Source organism: Hipposideros armiger, unplaced genomic scaffold (genome assembly GCF_001890085.2).
Source record: "Hipposideros armiger isolate ML-2016 unplaced genomic scaffold, ASM189008v1 scaffold_214, whole genome shotgun sequence".
Lineage (NCBI taxonomy): Eukaryota > Metazoa > Chordata > Mammalia > Chiroptera > Hipposideridae > Hipposideros > Hipposideros armiger.
In genome coordinates, this window is record NW_017731564.1 from 2079080 (window position 1) to 2104391 (window position 25312).

The window sequence follows — 25312 nt, forward strand, 5'->3', positions numbered from 1 at the left end:
AGGATGCAGTGTATCTTTTCCATTTGGGACAATTTTCTTAACATGATCAGATTTTTCCAAACCCCAAGGTTGGAAGGACCCTACCACAGCAACTCCAGTCAGGAGTCGGTATGGTTATTTCACTGAGTGTATTTTATTTCTCTCAGTAATATGTTGTAATTATACCTGGAATTATAAACACCTGCCAGATGTCTGTTTATCCTGCACACTTTCACAGCTAAGAAATAACAATCCCCAGTTTTCATGTGGACGTGAGACAAGCTAGGATTGTTGGTGCCATGCATATGCTGTCCATGTTAATTGGCACAAACCGTTAGGCTCCATAAACCATGACACACCATGCATCACTCCCTCTTTGGTCTTCAGTGTATAATACAGTGGGTTCAAGATGCTCTACAGAGCGGGCCCACATTTAATGCCACAGACCCTTTCTTTATGACACCATGTCAAGTGTCTGATTTTCTGGAGAAGTGCCATGCCCTTCCATGAGCCAAGTGTTTCAGAGTGTCCCATAAATGCTGCACAGATGGGGCCTTGGGGCCATCTCTCAAGCTAAGTGGAGATACTAAGTAAGGCCCAGGGGAAGTTTAAGAAACAGGAACTTCTTGTATTTGTTCTATTGATTTTTCTGCCAAGAAAAAAAAAAAGTGTAACAGATTGTGGTGTTTTCAAATAAAAGCACCAGGAATAAGCTCCCATTTTAGAGAATGATTTCCTAGACGCACATGCGGGTGCATTTGGGGAAAGGCTGGATGTAGCAGGGTGTAGGTAACAATGCCAGGCCACTTAACGAAGCAGGAAGAGTAAGGCCCAGGGTCGTGAATCATTATTGATAATTGAACAAAGTGGTGATTTTAACAACTTTCCATTCTCAAATATGAGACCATCTTCGTGGTAATCAAACTATTATTCTGACACAGTTTGCTTATCAGGGAACGGAGTTGAGATTGTGACCCGAAAATGGAGGTTGTCTTTCAATTCATTTGAATTGCAAACAGGGTGGAAAACCTATAGCTGCTGTGGCAGATTTTTTAAAGCAAAATCAGGCACCTACATTGACCTTCTATTTACATTTCTTTGAGAAGAAAAAAAAATCACATAAAAGCTATCAAGAAACACATTTCACAGCAGGCAAATTAATTGGTTTTACAGTATTTGAATGGAGGGTTTGTCAAATAAAACAGTTAATAGTGTCATTTAGAGCCAGAAAATTATTGGCTTATTTGTTATTGGATAAAAGGAAGGCAAACATTTTGTATTAGGAAGTTTTAATGTGTTTAAAATCCTCATTAGGAATTAATGGACATGCTTGCTTAGCATAGCTCCTCATTAATTTGAGGCTAAACAGTTACTTCTGTGTTTCAATCTCGGTGTTGTTGCTTAACATTTTTTTTTACTTCTCTTTAATTAGATCTTGCATTTGAGTTTGGTCTCTACACCGTTGGAGATGTAGAATTAATTAATGAGATTTATAAATCTAATGGAAGTGAGTTATTCTTAGCTATCATTTCATTTTAGCGAGCAGTTAAACCACATGTAAGTGGGTGCGGATCTAAGAGATTTCAGAAGTATAGGGGAAAAAATTGTGAACTTCCCTGAATATATTTAGCACTGTCACTTGGCATTAATAGATAAAAGTGTTTTAATTAGAGTTATAAATAATAGGGGAGCTGGCTAGTATTCAGCTCCCATGCACACAACTTGTTCTTTAGAAGCATCGCTGTCGAAGGAGAGCAATTGTAATTCTGTTTCTGTGGAATCGCAATGTCATCCGCTGGCAATTAAGACAATCCTAAGTGCAGGGTTTAGAGTCAAGAAGACGCCAAGTTCCTTAGAGGTTAGTCTGAAAGTGGAGCCACTTTCTATCAAGTGTATTCTGTTGTCACATTTTTATTGAGGGCATGGATGGGCGCAATTTATAAAGTCTATTCCACTTACACTGCTTAAAGGAAATTTTAGCTAGAAGAAAATCAAACTGAAATCTGGGTTTCTTGTTTTAAAGTGGACATTTAAATCATGAGCTATGTATTTAGAAGGACAAGGAAGTAGTTTCTTTAGGATGAGGGGTTGTGAATGTGAAGGACAGACCTTTCTTTTGCAAAAGATTTTCAAAACATAGCAGCTGAAGATATATTTGAAAGATTCTTTTATAAATGGGGTTACTTTATTTAAAAACCCTAGAATATGTGTGTGGTAATGTCTTCAGAAGCTGCCAGAAAAACCTGAACTCTCACTTCATTTTCATCCCCCTCCCAGGAGGAAGTCCTCGTATCTTTAGAAACCATAAATGCATTGAAGAGCTTGTCAATCCAAGATGTATTATAAAACATAGTCAATAATGTTACAACAACTATGTATAGTGCCAGGTGGGATCTAGACTAATTGGAGGGGATCACTGCATAAATTATATATATATATATATATATATATATATATATATATATATATATATATAAAACCGCTATGCTGTACACCTGAGACTAATATAAAATAATAATGAATGCCAACTGTAACATTTGAAATCAATTTTTAAAAAATCGTATTTTATAATGTTTCCTGCTAAGATCACATAGTCAATGTGTGAGATGCTTGCTTAAATACAAAATCTTTAAATGATTAAAAAATGTCTCTTCTTTGAACAATTTGGAAACTCCTTCCAATGTTATGTAGAAAGGATCTCTCTCAGGAGGAAATGGGTTAATCGAGTTCTCTGTTTCCCTAGAGACAGAGTTGAATTCATTTAGCCCCAGAGAGGAAATCTTCAAGCCCTAGGGCCATATTTGGCCCTGGGCTTAATTTCATCTGGCCTTCTGAACAATATTATGGGATTCACCACTGTGGGATCCCAGAAAATCATTACTCCTACTCCTGGGCTCTCTGCTTGTTCCATTCAGAATGAAGCCTCTTATAGATTAGAGCAGTTGGAGAATTGCAAACTGTGGTTAATTAGCTGATCAGTGTTGGAAAGGGCAGTAGCTAATAGTGGGGAGGAGATTGTCACCTCCTTCTAAATCATCAGCGCTACTTAGCCTCAATTCTCACCTTGCCCACTGCCTCACCCCCCTTTATCTCCATACTCCAGACACATACAGTGGCTCCTATGTTTCACTCTTTAGCTAACTCTCTCTCTCCCTTAAACATTGTGAGACAGCTGTTACACTTCCCCAGCAAATTCATGTTCCAGCTCTCCAACACAGCTATTCCCCAAGTCTCCTTTCTCCTCATATTTCCAATAACCCCACTCTCGGCTGATGGCCTTGCCACACACTTCATAGACAAAAATATATATAATCAGACAAGTACCACCTCATCTTCTCATCTTTAATTTCTCCACCAAACAGCTTATGTACCTAGGCGTTCTGCGTGCCTTCCTGTTACAATGGAAGAAGTGTCCACAAGTGGCCATGATCCTATTTCAGGCCAGCCTCTCCAGTTGTGTCTCAATCAACTCTTTCTTCCTCAAGGACTTTACTTTTACCATCACCTGCTTCCTCTTTTGCTACACTTTTCCCCTCTCCACTGAGTTATACTCATTGGTATATAAATATGCCTTAATGTCATCCCTCTTGAAAAACAAAGAAAAAATCTTGACCTCCACATCATGACTTGCTATCACCCATTTCTCTGCTCCCTTTCACAGTAGGAATCATGTGTTCACTCTCTCCATGTTTTCCTCTCCCCTCCTCTCAACACACTCCAGTCAGGTGTGCGTCCACGGCATGCCACTGAAACAGCTCTTACCATGATTATCAATGACCTAGATCTTGCCAAACCCAATGGCTGATTCTGTATCTGTATCTTACTTAATGGCCACTTTCTCTTTGAAGCGCTGTCTTCTCTAGGCTTCTGGGACTTGATGCTTACCTGGTTTTCCTCCTGCCTCCTTAGACACTCCTCAGTATTCATGGGTGTCTTTAGGATACGTGACACATGATAGATAATATGCTATGCTGTGTGAAATGTGGAATCCTAGCAAAAGGTACTGTGTATGGTCTCTTGGTTCAGTTTCATCTTAGGATGGCTAAGGTGTGAAACCAGTGTTTTAGATGAGGGCTATAGTGCACGTATGCTACATGCTACATATGACTTTTTACGTAAGGGTTGCCTTCTTAATTGTGTTTGTATCGGTTAGGACAAAAATTAATTTTCATTCCCCGTGCATTTAAAAAATCATCATCATGGAAAGACAGAATATATCTGGGATGTGAAAATTAACATTAGTAATTCACAGGGAAAGTAATCCATACATAAGAGATAGAGAATTGAATGTTGCGAAGAGGGCTACTACATAGAATAAAATATATGTAATATAGTAGAATAAATAGAAGGTGAATAAACCACAAAATCCAAAAGATACCTGAGATGTCACCTTGCCTGGCAACCAGGTACCGTTATTCTGTGACAAAATGGGAAATATGAAAACAATGGTATGTGTCAGTGTGTTTGATGTTGGCATAAGTTTGCTGTCCTATTTATGAAGAAACTGTCTTTCCTACCTTTTGGGTGTTGTTTTTGTAGTGTCCTTTCCTGGCAAAATAAAAAAAAATTAGTGATCTTATGTAGATCCCTTATTAATTTTGTACTGTCAAGTGAAATACAAAACACTGGGAATTTGTACTGTATCCTCATGCCATCGTTGTATAAACTGGAGAGTGAGAAAGTGAATTGTCTGAAATCTCACAGTTAATTCGCAGTAGAGCATGGACATGACACCACAGTTTCCTGACTCTCAGTATGTTTTTCTTTTTACTACTTTATAAGATCACATTTACCTGAAAGTGAGATCACTGCTTTGCAATTGTTTAGTTGCTCTATACTGTGAGAGTTTGTCGTGATCATGAAGCATTAGAAAGCTCTAAACACTCTAACATTTATGCTTTAATTGACAAAATTCAGAAGTGAACTTGCTTCTTGATATATCTTTTTATATATTTAGATCATCCATGTTGGCCTTGTTAACAGTGGCTAGTGACAGGGTTCAGAAATTGCCTTACTTTGCTTCCATTTGTACATCTCTATTTTTGCAGTATCCTCTTTTACTAGAAGAAATTACGGGCCTGTGCACAAGTTAGCCAGTAATGTTAATGGAAGTGCAATAAGGAGGGATTTGAGTGGAATCAAAACTAATCTTAAATGGTCCTTTGTTGTGGTACTAAGACTTGGACAGGTCAGAAGTGGGTATCCCCGTGGACCCTGAGGTGTCGGATGCATGCCCAGGAATTTCAAAAGGATGGGAGCATGGCTATAAGGTATTTGGGTTATAGAGCAGGCACCAATAGCACAGAAGGCTGAGACGAGCATGGGCAGGAAGGGGCAAGCAAGCTGGGTTGGAGTCTGGAGGCTGACAAAGAGGAGGAGGATACAGCTTGAGCGTGAGCCCAGAAGTAAGGAATCTAGGAAAAAAGCCTGGAGAATATGTTAGGAGGGGGTCTGGCCCTGCAGAAGCTGGCCAGCAGAGACTCACAGCCTCGGCACGGGTTTGGGCAGTGACAGCAGCAGCCAGAATGACCTCACTACCCATCCCAGGTGACCAGAGGCAAAGCATCTTCGGGGGAATGTAGGTCAGGCAGACAGGTGCTTCCAGATAGGCTCTTGGTTTCCTAGGGTATTCTTCCTAGATGTCCACCTTATTTTTCTTTAAGATTAAAGCCCCTCTCTCCGTTTATAGGTCAGTCGTCTATCGAAACTAATTGTTAGACCAAATAAATGAACACTGAGCTAATGGCTATTCAGAAGCCACTGAATTAAGCACTCTTCACTTGAAATTCCATCTGCCATTAGGGACTCTTAGCTGATGATGGGACTTTCTGCATATGTATTCCGCTGTTGCCCATACCTAATGCAATCAGCGAAGAGATGGCTTCATAATGAAGCACAACCCCCACCCTTCCCCCACCCTTCCACCCCCAACTCCCCCTTTTCTCCCTGTTGTCTTTCCCCCTCAAGTCCCGTCTACAGCCTCCTTTGTCACCTTCAGTGAGAGCCACCAGATGCAGTAGCATCCTGAGACTCCTTTATACACTGGGCCCCTGAATAGGATTTAATAATTAGTGACATTCACAAGATGTCATAGGGGCCAATTTACAAGGTGTCCAAACTATGTACTCAATGATCCCAAGGCTCAGGGTGCTGGTGCCTTTCGAAGGGCCTCAGAGGGAACTTAGAATAGAAGGTGATGATGGAGACTTCTGACACTCCCCCTACCAGGCTAATGTACTTTTACAGTAATACCTTGGTTTGTGAGCATAATTCATTCTGGAAACAAACTACTCGTATTGCAAGGCATCTCTTGTTCATCACGTTAAAATGTATTAGAAATGTTTGCTCGTCTTGCAGAAACTCGCAAACCAAGTTACTCGCAACCAAGGTTTTACTGTATATACGTCAGGTCATCTCAACCTCACAACAATCCTAGAAGTGGATTTTTAAATTACCCTTATGTAGATAGGGAAACAGAGGCTCAGAGATGTTCAAGTATTTTGCCCAAGTTTACAAAGCAAGTTAAATATCAGAGCTGGGATTAAAATCCAAGTTTGTCCAGCTTCAAAATCCATGCTCTTTCCACTACTCCTTGATGCTCCCAGAAAATATAGTAAATTATCTCATTTATTTGCTCAAATAAATAAAATAGGATTGCTGTCTCTTCCCTTTTGGTTTAGTTTCATGTAAGATTCTAGAAGAAAAATTCATTTGTAAGACTTAGCTTAAAATGGCAAATGTTAAATTCCTTTGATCTTCACACTCTACTTTTGGTTCCTTCTTTTCTCAGAGGGAGTGGTGAATATTAGCCTGTTTTACATGGGGTATTTTGACCATGTGACTCCCTTAAAATTGGTCAGAAGCCGTATTTTAAGGCAAACACCAACTCTTTGGACACCCAGGACTTTTGCTGTATGAAAATGAAATTGGAAGATGAGCTAGCTGGCTGTCACATGTCACTGTTGTAAAATCTTTTTTTGTTTGTTTGGATTGAAGTTATCTTACCTGATGATGTCTGTCTGGAGCTTGTATAATATTAACTGTTCTCATTTAATCATAGACTCATGAATACAAACTAGAATAGGGACAGTTTAAAGTGAATTGGAAAACTTGGCCTCCCTGGATGGGGGGAGGGGAGATAAAGCCTCTGAGGCTGCTGTCCCTTGTTTTTATAAATCACCAATGATGAAGATTAAGCATTTCTTTAAAGGACAGAAAACTCATTTGGTAGTACAATATCATAACCAGAGTTTTCATTTTATTAGTAATGCCATGTCAGAAGGGTTGTGTGTCCTGTAAATCAATCATGGGGATAAATGTGGAAATTTGTTAATAAAAATCCAAACAGAACTATTTTGGAAGCCGCCATGGGTGTTAGTCATGGATGTTGTTTAACTGGGCTGATAGCATGGTATTTGGTGTTGGTGGTGTGTCACTCAATGTCACTGGCCCTCGTTAGGAGAACCCAAGCATTCATTGGCAATTAAACTTGCAGCATTGGAGTTTTACTTTATGAAGTCTTTGTCATGGTGGAATACACCTAAAATAGTGGGCTCTGATTGCCAGGCATTGTGGGACAACCTCAGGATCATTTTAAGGAAAAAAAAACCACACACAATAAAATGACCTCTTTTCGCCTCGTAGTCCCTCAATAATAATATACTGAGAGGCATGCATTCACCTCCTCCGGGTTAACTGTGTGATGATCATTATTCTTTTAATGTTTTACATTAATCTCCATGTTTTCTATTAGTGCTAGCTGCTGCTTATGTTTCTCAATGCCACAATCAGGGTATTTTTGATATCTTGTATTACCCTAATCGTCAAGAAAGATGCTCCAAACTGATTAATTCCAGAATGATTAAAACATCCTATGCAGTTCATTTATTGTTGCTGCAGTTAATTGAATATTTGATGATTTAAAGGTACCCTGATTATTTCCTAAGATATGTATTTATCACCAGGCAGATGATCTGTGCATGGTCTCTCTGTGGCTACATGGCATGGCAGCCTGCACTGTCACATGCAGAGAGGGTAGGCACTTGTGAGGGCTCTCAGACAACTCACCACCTGCCCGATGTGTGCCTGCCTCCCCTGGCCCTCAGAGGACCACATCCTGCCCAGCACAAGAGGGTCCGCTGAGGCCAGGAGCGAGAGCACAGCCTTCCCTCTGCAGCATGCAGCTTGCTTTCTGCTCCAGGAGGAGGGGGCGGGGAGGGGAACGCCAAAGGACGCTGCGGCTCTGAGTGGCTAACTTGCGCTTTGTGGACTATCTGAATACTCAAGAGTGGATTTAAAGAGAGGAGAAGGTGGCTCCAGCATGAAAGAGCAGCTTGGCAACTGGTCGGGCAGCAGTTCTAATCCCAGTGTCACCACCACTAGTTAGTTCTCTTCCTCAATCTCCTTTCACACCTGTCCAAGTGACTCCAGAATTACTGCGAGAGGGGTGTGTGTGTGTGTGTGTGTGTGTGTGTGTGTGTGTGAGAGAGAGAGAGAGAGAGAGAGAACGAACAACTGGACAAAATTGGGGCCGAGCCCAGGCTTAGTTCAGCTTCCTTCCAGTGGGCAGAGTGACCCCGGTGCAGCTCTGCAAGGGGCTCAGAGACTGAAGTGGCCTCAGGTGGCCGCACCACTTCTCGGCCATGTCAAGTCCTTGGCCTCTCACTCCCTTAGGGAGTGAGGACTACAGTGTGGACCTCGGCGGCTGGGAGCTTCTGTCGGACATGGCTCTGTCCGTGAACCCGGTAGGTACCCTCCCCCTGACACCTAAATCAGACCTCCTGTTCAGTATTGTCTGTCTCCCGTGTAAATGTTTGTCTCCCCAATTTGCGTGGAGTCTTGAAGGCAGAAATTATGTTGTCTTCAGTGTCTTTAAATCCTCCCTCTTGGCACCATCCTGAGCACAGTGTGAGCTCAATCAGGATGTGTTGTCGAAAGTAATAAATGGGAGAACTGATGAATAGCAGAAGGGTGAATGAATAGATCCTATTACCCTTGTCATGGCCACCTTACAATGTATGTCCCAGTGGGTCTCTAATTGTTTGTTTTCCCATCCCATCTAGACACGTAACTCAGAGAGTAAGAGGCCAACCCCCGCCACGCCTTGCAGCCTTCTTTCTAGGCATGGAGGAAATCCTTGATGCTTAATTCAAAAGCACTTGCAGGGGGAGAAACACTTGTGGCTTGAATGTAGTTTTCTCGCAGTGAAAACAGCTGTGGGGCAGGGCTCGCTGAGATTGCGGGACTAGCAGCTCCGTGTGAATGCTGGATTCCAGTGTTTTCTAAAAAAAAAAAAATCCGACTTCACGTGGATGCATATTGATTTGACTGCCCCTGTCTATCGAGTTTCCCCAATCCTGAGTGCTGCTGACCCTAATAAGTCATTATTAGATTTGCTGCAATGCCCCAGAGTCCACAACTCTTTCTGTTTTGACAGCGTTTTCCCCCATAAGGAAATGGATATTTATAATACCAGGTGTAGAGATGATATTTGCAGTTGGCAAGAGTGAGTCAGATCTTACCTTGAAAAGATGAGAACTGGGCTGAATAATAAAGCAGTAAGGAGAAAAACAGGACGAGGGGGTAATGGCCTGACACATTGTGTGGGGTTTGTGGGTTACAAAGCACATTCACATGACTTATTTCATTTGTGGCTCACAGAAACCCTGTGAGATTTGAAAGGAGCAGGTATTATTATTGTTGTTGTTATTTTATTTTATTCTATTTTATTTTACAGTTGGGAAAAGCGGAACTTAGGGGGGTAAAGTTACTAAGTCATGCTACCAAGCGATAGGGCTGGAACTCCCATATAACTCATTAGACTCCTAGGCAAGTGTTCTTGCTGTGTCTGCATGTTGTTGATATTTTTTCCTCATTAATGTGTTTGTTTGGAAAGAGGAGAACAAAGACCTTTTCATGAGTGTGGGCTATATGTTTTTAGCCCAGGCAGCCTCGCTGATACAATGCAACAATGCTATTAGAGATTGAAGTCTTTGCTATAATCATTTTGACCTTTGTGTTTGGGGAAGGTATTTGTTAGAAGTTCAAGAATTGTCTTGGAAAATACAGTTCCTGGAGCACTGAACAATGGAATGAGTTTTTATTTGCTGTTAAGAATAATCATTTCATCTCTATAGTCCCGTAATATGTTAAACTAGTATCTCCCAGTATATGTTCTGCAAACATTCATTCTGTGTAATGGTAATAATGGTTTATTGGGAGGGGGAGATGGGCACGAAAACGAAAAACCCAAGAATTCAGTGGTTAAGAAAGTTGGGAACGTGCTGCACTAAATCAATTCAATAGATGTCTCAAAGCCTTTAATTTGCAACATGGGCCTCCAAGAAAGGAATGGATTGCAACATTTCCCACACTTATTTGGACAATGAACCTTTTATTTTGCAGAACTAGTGTCCATGGGATGGTCTCCTTTGTAGCACTTAGCACAGTCACCATTGTACCTTAACCATGCAATTCCTCATATCTTCCTTCCTCTCGAGTCTGCCAACTCCATGAGGGAGGAAACTGTGTTTCCTTTTACTTTCCATTGTATCTGTGCCTAGTGCAAATCTGGTGGCATAGTCCTTGGCCCTCAAAAAATATTTGTTCAATGAATGAATGAATGAATGAATGAACTATCCTAGGCCAAACCATCTAGGGTTCCCTATCGGAAACCTGTATTTACAATGTGTTGTTTCCAATGTTTGTCCAGACAACTTTTTTCAGCCTTTCCTTCTACTTTTCTTTCTACCCAATATTGGCATATGATTGCTCTTGGAAGGATGACTGTATAATTTATCAACCAACCTGGGAAGTTTTTGAAGAGGAAAGGGGACACTGTAATTAATTACACCAGGATAACCCAGGCTGGATGGCCCCACATTGTTTGTGATTCTTTCTCAGCCTGCCTCCCCCCACTAAGAATTTTATTTTCCTGGGAGCAGGGGCCTTATAAGGAGAAAGTATTCAATCAACATTGGCTGAAATTGAAGCATGGACAGTAGTGACTTGAATACTAATTTAAGATTTGCCGATGATTTTAGCATGCATTTTTTTATGTTGAGGGAGACTGAAGCCACATTCTAGTCCCCATTGCCCCAAATGTAGTTATGCTTCATACTCTGGTGTATCAGAGTAACTAAGGGGTTAGGACTTCATTGTCCTTGTGAGAGTCCTGGCCTGTGGCCTGTGTGGCAGTGCTGTCTGTATCTAGGACTGGCCTTGCACTTCACAAGGCAGTGAGTCAGAGACACCAAATGTTCTTCCAAGAACTGGAGAGAGTTGGAAGTGATCAGATTCTAATCCTGAAGAGAAGGAAGGTATACAGAGAGTCAGGAATGTTTGGGGGATGTGCAGAACCTGCACAGGTGACATCAGGTGGCTGTCCCACTCTCAGGTCCCTTGTCATATACTGCTTTATTGCTGGTGTCTCACTTTGGTATTTGGCCTCTTGTTTTCCCTGACTGTGGAACCCCTGGAGGAAAGGGCCACCTGCCAGACATGGAGTAAGTCTTCAGTATATTCCTACTGGTGGTTTGAATTTTGATTGACTAGGAAGGGGCCCCCTGGGAGAGATGGCTCAAGGGTTCAGTTCGTGTATCTGTGAGAGTCTTCATTACGTGCCAAGGGAAGCATGCACTTCACACAGGCGTTTTGCCCTTAGTGTCTTGGATAAGAATTGTGGGCATCTGGTTGGACTCCTCAGTTCAAAGAGAACTTAATTAAATCCTAGAAGTGTTGCACATAGGCCTAATCTTTTCAAAATCTCTGATGCTGAAGAACATCCTAAACTAAGTCAGAAGGTGAAAGAGGCCTTAAAGAGCACAAAGTTGAGCTCCTTGTCTGGATAGACGAGCAAAGCGAAGCCCGGATAATAGGGGAGGATGTCTCAGTGTCCCCACAGCCAAACCAGTGACAGGACAAGTAACTTTCTTTCGGCACCTTGCACGGCAGTCTTTCTGCTTCATGAAAGTAACACAGAATTAGCCATTTGCAGATACTTACTGCTTTGTCTTTAATAGGGAAAAAATGCATTGATAGCTATATTTCCTTTCTTTACACTTTTTCCTACTCAGTAAAATATTGCGTTGTCAGAAAAGTCATGACGCATTTTTGCAGCAAACAAAAAAATAGAAAAAATATGTCATGACTTTTCCGACAACCCAATATCATGCAATAAGCGTCTCTGAGAATAACTAGATTGCGCTTAATGTTTTTGGTTTATTTTGTTTTAGGTAAGCCTGGCCAGTGATCCATGTAGTGTTGAAGAAATCTTACGGGTGAGTTTAAACCTTTATTTCTGTGCCTTTTAATAATGAAGCAATCTGTCTGCTTAAGCTGTTTACAGTAATTACTGTTCTGTTTCCACGAGTATCACTTCAAGACCCTTCTGCTCATACCTCCTGTGTCATTCCTTACCTGTCGCCTCCTCCTTCTTTAATCAAGGTAGTCTCCTAATCTCACCACACTTCTGCCCCATTCTTGCCTCCTCCTGGGTCTTTCTTTTGAAGTCTGAATGGACTCACCACCTGTTTCAGGAAACTTTCCCCATTCAAGCATCCTACTCTAAATCGTTGCTTTTCTGCTCTTGGGATGTCATGTCAACGTCACTGCTGCCTCCCACTGCATTGTGGATGGCACATGGTTATGGAAATCATAGCTTTTTATGAGGGGATGAGATGTGGAAAGGCGGGGCAGAGGGGAGGAGGAGAGACTTGAGACTGATGGCGAGTGGTGGGAAATGTTACTAAATAGGAGTGAATTTATGCGTGAGAATGGCGTGGAGGCCGCACAAAGTTGCAAAAGGTGGCAATAACCTCTGCCAAAGGGAGCGATTAAACCAAGAAGAAAAAACAAGCCAGAAAAATGTATGTCCTTTCTCTGGCCATTGGCATCACAAGGCGACATGGTATATGAACAACGGGAGTCACTGGAGGGAGGTCCAGACCTGCCTCTACCATTTGTCACTTCTGTGGACAGATGACTGCATCTTTCTGACTCTCCCTTCCTCGTCTGTAAAAGAGGGCAATAATATGTGTCCTGATTCCCTTAAAAGCTGCCAAGTGGCATATAGCAGCTTGTTAGGATGATAAATGATGATCAGTATGACCATGAGAAAACCATGCAGGCTTTCTATTGGGGAAAGAAAATAATCTGTGCGTCAGTTAAAATTCTGCACCCCTTTTCCTCACAAGCTCCACAAGCTCCCCCTGGTAAGTGCCTTCGCAGCAGCCCAGTGTTGGGAGCAAACCATGTGAAAATGCAGCCAAAGGAGTAATAAAGAGCAGAAAGCTGCTTACCATCAAATTGACTGGCCTCGTGATTTTACCTGTTGTGGATATTCGTGTACCTTTTCAGCTCAAGAACATTGTTACTGACTATTAAAAAGGAGCCCTGTCACCGATCAGAGATGAGACTATCTGAATTAGGGGTATACCCATGACTTTGGTAAGATAATAGCCCAGAAACCCCTCAGTCATCTCTCTGTGGGGTCCAAGGATCTGGGTTTGGGACAGACGACTGTTGTGAGATCCACAACTGTGATGCATCCTGGGAACCCAGTTGCTTGCTCCTTCTAGTGGGTGGAGAAAGGTCTGATATACAAACACACCAAATCCTTGCTAGTGTGCCGGCTGCAATCCTTAAAGAAATATCTTGCCGTAGTCTCTCTGAGTGCAGTTGTCTTGTTTTTCCAAACGATGTCAGTGGTCTTAACTCCCAAATGACTGTCAAACCCATTTCAACATCACCACCTACTTTGTCACAATTGCCAATCTCTACTTAAGAGCAGCCTGGCCCCCGTGCATAGGTGGCTCACACAGTGACTAATCAAGGGAAGCAGATGCCCACCTGTTAGGGGCTGGCGACTCCGGTCTGCTGGAGAGGCCACTTAGAGAAACACCAGAATGTCACTTAATCATGGAAAGAAAAGAAGCAGGTTGCTTTAAGCCTGTAAAAGAGAAATTGTTCTTGAAAGAGAAATTAAGGAAACGTCTTTTTACTTTTTCAACAACACTGTTAATGAGTGTGGGCTTTCCTTTATTGAAGAGTGACACATTTCATCCCCCATGCTTAGAATAAAAACAAGATTTCTTAAGTTTACGTCCCAAGTTTTACTACTAATTCTTAAATTGTAGTACGTTTTTGTTGTCACACGTTCATTTCCATTTGTTTGAGGGCCTTGGGAGCCCTTTGGATGGCTCCACAGTAAGTCTCTTTGCTCCCCCTCTGCCTCCTTCTTGGGAGGGATCACTTTTTCTCTTTCTCTCCAACTCTTTCTAACCCCCTCAGTGATTTTCAAATGAAGTGGGGTCAAGAGCAAGTGAGGTCGTCTTCTCTCCCTCGAGGTAGCGATACAGACGAAGGATGTCCAGCCCAGGGGCAGGCAAAGCTGGCTCCCAGTTGCTTATGACATTTCATTGCTTCCTACCTATGTGTCTTCATCTAGAAAACAGGGGTAACTATTCACCCTTGCACCCCACCACCCAGCTGCAGAGAAGGAATCTTTAAAGTGTAGACACTGTTTGCATATGTAACACGGAAAGCTCTATCTGTTTGCTCTCCCAACTTCCCAACCTCCCGGCTTCCCCGCTTGTTGCCTTTACAGCACCACAGGCAAATGCATGCAAACCCATTTCATCTCACATAAGGACAGACCTCTTTTATTAACTAACCAAGGACAACACAGCAGCCCTCTCCCCACTCACAGTCCCTCAGTACCCAGGCAATGGAAATACTTTTGCCTAATGCATTTCATTTTGGCCCCCTTTTTGAAAATGCTGTTCAAATCCAAACCAGTCAGCTCTCTTCAAAAGTTCCTCTCACCATTTCTCTGATAATGGGCTCAGCTCCCCTTCAGACCAGCGCTTCCATTCTCTTTATGCTCCTGGCTCTCATACCAGGCTGGAGCCCACCTTCTCTGTTCTTCCAGGGCTCGCTTATATGGCAACCTTATTTCCCTGTGGCACATGAGTGCCTTTCAAAGCACTGGAACTTCATTAGCTTATCTTGATCATATGAAATGTGGTATTTCCTTATTATTTCAGGAAATTGATGCCCAGAGAGGTTATAACTGACCGGCAAACAAGGGCAAGGCTAATAGATGGCAAAAAGCAGAAAGAGAGCCTGGTCTTTGTTTTGTACTACACCTAACTGTCAGCCACCCTATAACAAACCTACACTGAGAATCTTTTGATTACAAAAATTGCTTCGATCCTACTTCTGGGAATATATCCAAAGGAAACAAAAACACTAACTCAGAAAGATATCTGTACTCCCTATGTTCATAGCAGCATTATTCACCGTTGCTAAGACATGGAAACAACCTAAGTACCCACTAATGGATGATAGGATAAAGAAGTTGTGGTGTCTATATAGAATATTATTCAGCCATAAAAAATGAGGAAATCCTACCATTAGTCACAATATGGATGGACCTTGAAGAAGACAAATACTGTATGATCTCCCTTATACCGTGTTTCCTGGAAAATAAGACCTAACTGGAAAATCAGCCCTAGCATGATTTTCAGGATGCTCGTAATATAAGCCCTACCCCAAACCTAAGCCCCAGTTAAGATCGTCCGCCAGACGTGACTGTTTGAATAAATGTAGATTTTTGTACATGAATAAATGAATAAATGTAGATTGTTGGAGCAAAAATTAATATAAGACCCAGTCTTATTTTCAGGGAAACACAGTATGTAGAATCTTTAAAAAAAGCAAACTCATGGGAAAGGACATTGGACTTGTGTTTACCAAAGGCATATGATGCAGGGAGGGGAAACTGGAGGAAGGTGGTCAAGAGTATAAACTTCCAGTTATAGCATAAACGAGCACTATGATGGAATTGCCAACGTGATGTCTACAGTCACCACTACTCTATGACATATAGAAAAGTTGTTGAGAGTACATCTTAGGAGTTCTCATTGCAAGGAAGAATTATTTTTCTTTCTTTTCTTTTTATTGTATCTATATGAGAAGATGGATGTTAGTTGGACTTATTGTAGTAATCATGTCACAATATATATAAATCAAACCATCATGCTGTAAGCCTTGAACTTATACAGTGATGTATGTCAATTATTTCTCCATAAAACTGGGAAAAGTAAGACCTGCCAAAAAAACCCCAATTCTTCAGATACTGGCTGACTTACTTCTAGAAGCTTTAACTCAGAATATCAGCAAAGCAACATAATTTGAGCAGGTCTCGGGAATGAATTCTTTCTTCTTAATATTTTCAAATCTCATTTCAAATAATAAAATAATACCAGTAACAAGTTACTGCTGCTAATAAAAGAAATAACAACAGTAATTTTAATGTGCCACGTACTGTATGCCAGGAAGAGTGCTTAAGCATATTATGTCATTTTCTCTTCATAACAGCCCTAAAGGATTGTATTATTAGTCACATTTTACAAAACAGGAAAGAATGAAACCCAGAGAGGTTAAGTAATGTGCCCCTAGGTCTGTGACAATGTCATGTTAACCATTCCTTCTGTTCCTGTTTCTTTACTCGAATCCATCCTTCATTCACTAGCTCCAATCCACTTTAGGATTAATATTATAATGATATCAACCAACAGCTTATTTCAGCTTCTGTTGTTTCCTTCATTTGTCCAAATTCAATTATGTCAAAATAATTTCAAATAGTTTTTCAAACAAAGCAGAATTCACCAGCCTCCAGCGCTTTTCTGCCAAACTGCCCGTCTCCTGCAGTGTAAGTTGTATAAGTTCAGATGTGTTTGCTGCTTGTCAAGTCCATTATTGCTTATTATAAATTTTACAAATCAGAAACGTAAAAGCAGCCATCTGTGCAGTGCAGCCCAGCCGGTGTACCTGCTTCTGTCAGCATGCCATTTTCTCTTTAGAGTCAAGCTACCCTCAAGTACAAACAGAAATGAAAAATAATAACAATTCTGGGCCCAATGATGGCATTTTGCAGTTACAATTCATCTATCATATGAGGGATCCTTAAGCTGCTCATATGTAATCATATGGGCAGCAGCGGCGGCTTCTTTTTTGAGCTCCACAGGGTTTTATGGGTCCTAGAGTAATCATTTCTGGAAGAGTAAAGCTAAGGGGAGCAGCACACACTAAGTGCTACGAGCTAAGGAGGGATGTTCAATGATTATTTGTTCTGCAGTAGTATAATTTATTTGTTCCTAGCAAGAATTTACTTTAAAATATCAATAATCTATCAATTAAATCCTTCCTAGAGTAAAAAATGCAGATACAGTGCTGCTCTTTGATTTGGCACTGAACAGATTGCATTTCCTACCAAAGTGCCTTCAGTAGTTGATAATTTCATAGGCAAACGTCTGTAAGGGTAATTCACTGTTTATGAGGGAGGCTGAGTTTGCTAGCTAGGATTTAGGGAACTTGATTTGATAAACTATCGTCTTACAGATCTCTTCCTGCCATATGGATCAGGTTGGTGCACATTGACATGGGCACCTCTTTGTGATTACAGCATGATCTGTGTTTACAGCATTCTAAATGACGGCAATTCTACTTATTAGGTCTGTGTTTAAGTTTACAGTTTTAGCATGGAAAAAATGTACTGAATGATTACAGGATGGCCATGTACAGTACTTACTATTTTTTACTTTTAAAGGGGAAACAAATGAAAAAGCCCATCTCAAGAGTGAGAGAAAAATGGATCAGGGAGCCAAATTGGTCAGACAATTATGTGTGAAAGGAAATTTGATTATATTATCATAACTATGAAGCATAATCAAGCACCTTTCAGTAGAATTTCTTTGATAAATTTAACCAATAATTAGGCAATTGATTTTATATTCTGTCAAATTAATGTATAAATAATGTTCAAATTGGAATCATGCAAGCGATTTTCTATAAAGCTGTCTTAAATACTATTCCTTCTGGAATGTTTCAAAAAGCATCTATCCTAGTCTGGTGTGGACTTTTAAAATTACCATTATTTGAAATAGCTATATAGTGTTCCATCCAAGAAAGACAACAATTGCTAAATATAATTTAGACTATAATTAATTTTAACATTGATGGAGCCAAATAAATGAGCTAACTAATGATTGCCCCCTCTGCTCTACTGATGACTAGCTTTTACCTAATGACATTGGAAAATATGTAAATTTGTCAGCAGGTGAAAATGCCCTTGACTGGGTAAATTATGTGGAGTATTACCTTTTCTGAAGCTAATTCAAAGCACTAATGGACTTAATATGTAGTACGCATATATGAGGTGAGCTATTCATGGAATCAAATTAGCCCATAAGAGATATTCCCCATTATTTGCCTCCCAGTAATCATTTTCTCTTTTCTCAAACACAAACCAACCCAGAAGAAAGATGCTAAATTTAATTATAACAACTATTATGTGAACAATGTAGGTAAGCCATCCAGTGTGCTTCCCAGTGCACTTGGAGCCTGTCAAGCAGTTTAAATATTGTCATGTGGAATCTGGGGGTTTGCATCTAGTATATGATGTGAATGCTAAATGATTCTACGGACGTCATTGGGAAAATGAGTAATGTGAGTAACGAGGTGACTGGCCCAGTGAATCATGGGAACCTGTCAGACAGGGGACATGTCAGGAAAGAGATGATGTCAAATACTCATAACTTAGTAACTCAGCATTTAACTGCCCAGGGAGTGAGCAAGAGTAGGCCCTTTAAAATAGCTGAGTAAATACACGAGTCCCTATATATCTTAACTGTGCTATAAAAATAAGTCTGTTTTCCGTCAGCCTGTTTCTTTTTGTGAATATAGTGATTTATTATTTTCTATCAAATTGAATGAAAGCAGGTGAGAATTTAAGCCATGTGTAGAATTTACACCTGCTTTCTGTATCTTGGGTGTGCAGAGAGGGTAACAAAACAATGTGTTTGTTGGCCTAAAACCAGTCTAGGCTTATCTGAAAGAAGTAATAGCTTCCAACTGTTGTTTGAGAAGCAGCCTTTTTTTCCGGGGTATACGCATTCAGGTAATGCAAGGACATTAACCATCCCATTTGCACCTGTGTAAAGGTGAAACCAGAGTCTCTGGAAAATGCATTGAGAAAGTAGCCTCTCAGAGTCAATTTGGTAAGTATCTTCCAGTTTTAAAATGAAAGGCTAAATCAATGCTTGTCCCTGCTCTTGTTAATCACCAAAAATATTATGGAGAATGAGGAAAAGAAATGTAAAATGCGTAACTGATCTAACCAGAAGACATCCAGAAGCCTAAATCACAGTTTATTTTGTGAGGTTCAGACGGAATAATCCAAAAGACGGCTCTCGTGGACACGAGTCTGGCACAGCTGATGAAGCATTGATTTGCGGGATAAGTGGCACACCGTGAAAAGCAAAAACAATGTTGGAATAATGCAAACGGGTGTGAAGGTTTGTGATGGGAGCTTCTGTGGACCAAGTTTGGGACATACATATCTTGAGAAGTGAGACAGGCAGGATTTAATGGGAAATTACTTACCTAATCCACATTTGTTGAAAGCGCTTCTTTGATGAGGCAAGATGGAAGAGTGAGATACTGCATTGTGAGCAGTCTGCAGGGCTGATATCTCTTGGTAAGATATAAGTAAAGGCCAAAGCAATTGGTCACACACCCTGATGTTCAGAAGAGAATTCCTGTTAGTCTTGGATTAAGCCACAGCCCCCACAGCCACAAAACATCTCGCAAATAACTGATCCAGGAAATCGCTTGTCACTAAAAACTTAGTAATAATCAAAAAAGGATTCATCATAAGAGCTATGTAAAAATGCACCCAAAAGCAACATATGAAAAAAAATGTAGCAGGAAAAAGTATTGCTAGGGAACAAATTAAAGCTATGGCCAACTTAGTTGCATGACTTGTTAAAAAAAAAAGAAGAAGCAATTTTATCTAAAAAAACAAGAGTGAAAGCAGGGATATAAGAGCTTAGAGATGTTATTTAAAAAGTAGATAAATCGGGCCGGTCGAGTGGCACGTTGGTTAAAAGCTGGCTTGGGACGCCAGAGGGCCCCGGTTCGGATCCCACATATGAGGGCCACTGACATTGCCCTCTACAGCTAAGATGCTGAACAACAGCTCAACCTGGAGCTGGGCTGCCGTGAGTCGTCGGTGACGGCAGGTGGGTTGCCGTGGGCTACCGTATGTAGCCTGAAGCCAGCGTGAGCGGCCAGCAGCTGCTGTGAGCGGTCATCCAGAAGCCAGTGACTGATCTGCCTCACTTGGGAAGAGCACAATGATGGTGCCAACATGGGCCGGTGAAGCAATGTCCTCCACAACTAGACTGAAGAACAAAAGGATAGCAACTTATCTGTTCCCCTTCCCCCAATTCCAATAAAAAAAAATCTTTAAAAAAAAGTAGATAAATCAAGAGCTGTAAGGTCATCAATTATGAACAGGAAATAATTGGAATTAGCACATTTAAGATGTTTTTCCCTAAGTAAAAGAGCAATAACAATAAACAGATAATTTGTTAGTTTACCTCATCAAGAAAAAGGAGGGCAAAAGCACAAATATATAAAACAAAAGAGAAATAACCTCTCAGATACAGACAAAATTAAAATAATCATAAGTGGCAGTATATTCACCTCTGTACAAATAAGTGTAAGCATCGATATGAGATGGATGATTTTTCTAGTGACATATAATTGACTGACACTGACTCCAAAAAAAAGAAAATCTAAACAGACTTATCACCATGAATGAAATGGAGACTAGTACCACCCATTAGTGAAATCATCACTCCCAGATGGGGTTTCATGAGGAAAGTCAACCAAACCATGAAGAAATGATACAGCTCAACTGTTCCAGAACATAGATCAAGAAGAGAAATTTGCAAAGTATTTTCTAGACAAGCCAAACTAGCACATAACATTGATCCCAAAATCTAACAAAAGCAGCAAACAAAAAAGCAAATTATGGAATAACGTCATTTGTGAATATTGATGCAAATTTCCTTAATGAAATACTAACAAACAGAATCAGACCGAACTTCAAAGGATTTGCACCATCACTAAGTGGGTTTTATTCCAACATTGTAAAGCTGGTTCAATATTAAGAAATTAAGTAATATAATGCCTTTTTATGAAAAGAATAAACAAGAAAATATCCACGTGAACATCTTCATTGATGCTCAAAGATACTTGACAAAAGTCAACACTTATTCTTGATAAAATAGAAATAGATGGAAACATCCTTAAGGTGATACAAATATACCCATCTCAACCCAAAAGCTAGTGTCACATTTCACTGACAAACTCTAGGAGCATTCCCATTACAATCAAGGAAAAAGACTAGAGGTTCTTTATCACCATCACTATTTAATATTGCTCTGAAGGTTACCCATGGCAATTAAACAAAGTATAAAAATAAGAGGGAGAATGTGTAAAATGGTGATTATTTGTAGACTACACACACACACACACACACACACACACACAGTGTTCCTGAAAATCCCTAGATAACCAAAAACACTAGTATGAGCAAAACAACAATTCAGCAAGTTTCACTGTGCAAAGTAAATCTATAAAAATAGTCTTTATATTGGTAACTACAATATGGCCTCAGTGATTGAAAAGACAGTCTGGGGAATATAATCAATAATATTGTAAATATTTTTAGGGGGCCAGATGGACTCATGTCTTGTTAGGGAGACCACTTCATAGTCAGTGTAGAGGCCTGACCACTGCACTGTATTTCTGAAGCTGATGTTGAATAATATTGTATGTCAACTATAATTATATACACGTATAGCCACAGGATGTGGAGTAGAGTGTGGGAATGGAGCCAATGGAATTGTAATAGATAAGTATGATATCAGGGGTGGGAGGGCAGTAGGTGGGGGAGGGGGGGTTGTTTCTGTGTGACGGGTGAAAAGGATAACTATTGCATTGTTCTGTACACCTGAAACTAACAATGAAAAAAATAGCCTTTATGTGTAAATCAGCCAACTATAATATATAATGGGCAAAAAGACTTCATTTATATGTTATGAATTTACTTAACAAGAAATGTGCCAAAGCTATATAAACACGTAAGTCACTATACGAGACACCAAAGCATACTTAAGCACATGAAAAGACATACCATTCTTGGATAGGAGGCCAGTATCACAAATATTTCTATTCTCCCAAAGTTAATCTTGGATCCTTACCTCACACCATACAAAAATATTATTTTCAGATGTTTTAAATATTAAAAACAAAAAATATTAAAAGTAAGTATGGGATAAATTTTAATTTTCAGCCCGTCTCCTGATGAGCTGGCAAGGGTAGGAGGCAGTCAGGGGAAACTTAAGAGATTTGAGGGGATTGGAGAAAGTTTGAAATAGTCATTGAAAGGAAGAGAGGGGGCTATCTAAGGAATACAGTGAGAGCATGAGGCGATGCTGAGGATCCAGTTCACATTGAAGACATGAAATTTATGCCAGTTCCAGACTATAGATTGTGTCATTTTCTCCAGCAGTGCTTAGCTTCCTACCCAGAGACCTTAACTCACGGGTCAAGGGAAGACTGGAGGCCTCAGAGAGGTTGAATAAATTGCCCCAAGTCATATAACCATGCAGCTACTAAGTAGATGAATCAGGACTGGAGCTTAGGTTGGCCTGAATTGAATGTAAACTCTAATAGTACTAAATATTATAGTTGCAGAGCAGCTTTTTTGTACCTGACACTGTTCTAAGGACTTCCCATATAATAACTTATATAATCAGCATACCAATGCCAGAAAGCAAGTACTATTATCATCCCTGATACAGAGAATGAAATGGAAATACTTTGAGCTTAAGTAACTTTCCAAGTTCAACAACTAGTGTGACAGAGCCAAGGTCTCAACCCTGGCTATCTGGCCTCAGAGTCCATGGTGTTAAGCATCTTCTTTTCAGCAAGGACATAGAGCTGAAGGAGTAGTTTTGTTTGTTGGTTGGTTGGTTTGTTTGACCTAACTCAGTCTTCCAGCAGTTACCACAGTTGTCTCTCAGAATAACCCTGGATTATGCCCTGAAGGAGTAGGTTTTAAGGTTTCAAGTGATTTCTGTAGGGCTCAGCCCCTGACCCAATAGATAACAATGAAGCTAGGGGAGATTGCTAATACCCCCTGTCCGAATCAGGAAAACAGCTTACCAGATGGACCAAATCTAATAAAATGAAGTTTCATAGGAATGTAGACTATATGGTAATGAGCTTGAGTCCACTAATGTTTACAGCAGACAAAAACTTTAACGGAAACATATCTCACTTCCCCAAACGGTATTAATAGAACACAAATATCTAGAGCAGGGATCTGCAAACTTTTAAAAGGCCAGATTGTGAATATTATTTGGTTTTTTAAGGCCATATGGTCTCTGTCTCAACTACTCAACTTTGTTTTAGCATGAAAGCATTCATAAACACTATGCAAAAGAATGCTTGTGACTGTGTTCCAATAAAACTTTATTGACAAAACAGTCAGTGGGCCAGATCTGGCCTTTGAGCAGTAGTTTGCTAACCTCTGACCTAGAACTGATAAGGGGATAGATTTCCTCTGTTCTGTTCGACTCAGACCACACTTGGCATGTGGTATTGATTTCTGGCCAGCCCATTAAAAAAATTATATTCAGTAAGATGTACCTTTTTTTTTTGTTACAGCCCTATGAGTTTTAAAATATGTAGAGATTCCTATAATCACCACCTTTAACAGAATATAAAACAATTCTAATGTCTCCCCAAAAAATTCCTCACATTACCGTTTTGCAGTCAGACTCTCCACTCCACTCCCCAACCCCTAGCAAACGCTGATCTGTTCTTTGTCCCTACAGCATTGTGTGTTCCAGAATATTATATGAAAACCATACAGTATGTAATCTTTCCATAGTGATTCTTTCACTCAGCATATGCCTTTGAAATTCACTCAAGCTGTTACATGTATCAATTATTCATTCTCTCTGTTCCTGAGTAGCATTCCATGACATGGATGTGCCACAGTTTGTTTATCCAGTCACCCACTGAAGGACACTTGGGTTATTTCTAGTTTGGGGTGATTGTGAATAATGTTGCTATTAATAATTATGTACAGATTTTTGTGTACACGTATGTTTTCATTTTTCTTGGGTATATATCTAGGAGTGGGATTGCTAGGTCATATGGTTAGTATATATTTAACTTTATTAAAAAACATGCTGAACTGTTTTCCAGAGTGGTTGTACCATTTTTCATTCACACCAGCAATATACGAAAGATCCAGTTGTTCAGCATCCTTGCCAACATTTGATCTTATTGCTATTTTTTTTTTAATTTCATCCTTTCTAATAGATTTGTAATGGTGTATGATTGTGGTTTTAAATTGCATTTCCCAAATGACTAATGGTAATGAGCATCTTATGTGCTTATTTTCATTTTTGTATGTCTTCTTTTTTAATTAAATTCATTGGGGTGACATTGGTTAGTAAAATTACATAGGTTTCAAGCATACAGTTCTATAATGCATCATCTATATATTGCATTGTGTATATCTTTTTTGATGAAGTGTTTGTTGAAATCTTTTGCCCATTTTAAAAATCAGGTTTGTTGTTACCTTATGGTTGAATTTTGAGAGTTCTTTATATATTCTGGATATACGTTTTCTCCTAGACTGTGGCTTGTCTTTTCATTTCCTTGATGGTGTTTTTCTAAGAACTAAAAGTTCTTAATTGGATTAAGTCAAAATTATTATTTTTTTCCTTTATGGATTGTGACAGACGTGTGACCAAAGTGTGATCAAAAGTGTCAAGTCTAAGAACTTGCTATCTAACCCAAGGTCATACAAATTTTCTCCCATGTTTGGTTCTAAGAGATTAATGTATTTTTTACATTTAGGTCTTTGATCTGTTTTGGATTAATGTTGGTATATGGTGTGAGGTGTAGGTTGAAGCTTCTTGTGTTCATTGTGTTCTCATGCCATTTGTTGAAAAGAGTACCTTTCTCATTGCAATTGATTTTGCATGTTTGCAAAAAAGTAGATTGACCTTGTTTATGAGGGTGTTTCTGCACTCTGTAGTTTATTACATTGGTCCATGTCCCTGGCCTTTCACCAGTACAATAATGTCTTGAATACTGTACCTTTACAGTATGTCTTAAAATAAGATAATGTGAATCTTCAAACTTTTTTTTTCCTAACATAGTTTGGCTATTCTAGTTCCCTTTCCATTCCATAGGAACTTATTTTCTATATTTACAAAGAATCCTGCTTGAATGCTGGTTAGTATAACATTATATCAATAGATTAATTTGGGGGAAATTGACATCTTTACCTTGTGTCTTTCAATTCATGAACGTGGTGTGCCTCTCCATTTATTTAGGTTGGCCACTCTGTTTTTAGAGGGACGTTGATAATCTATCATGACATTTTGGGGGAAAT

General features: G+C 40.0%; 1 protein-coding gene across 1 annotated transcript in view; it reads left to right on the plus strand.

Moving 5' to 3' along the window:
• The window catches only part of AFF2 (ALF transcription elongation factor 2), a 487333-nt gene that overhangs the window by 284404 nt on the left and 177617 nt on the right, over window positions 1–25312 (plus strand). The window contains exon 4 of the mRNA XM_019654146.1: window positions 12213–12257. Within this exon, the coding sequence (XP_019509691.1) occupies window positions 12213–12257 (45 nt within the window). The remainder of the gene's footprint in view (window positions 1–12212; window positions 12258–25312) is intronic.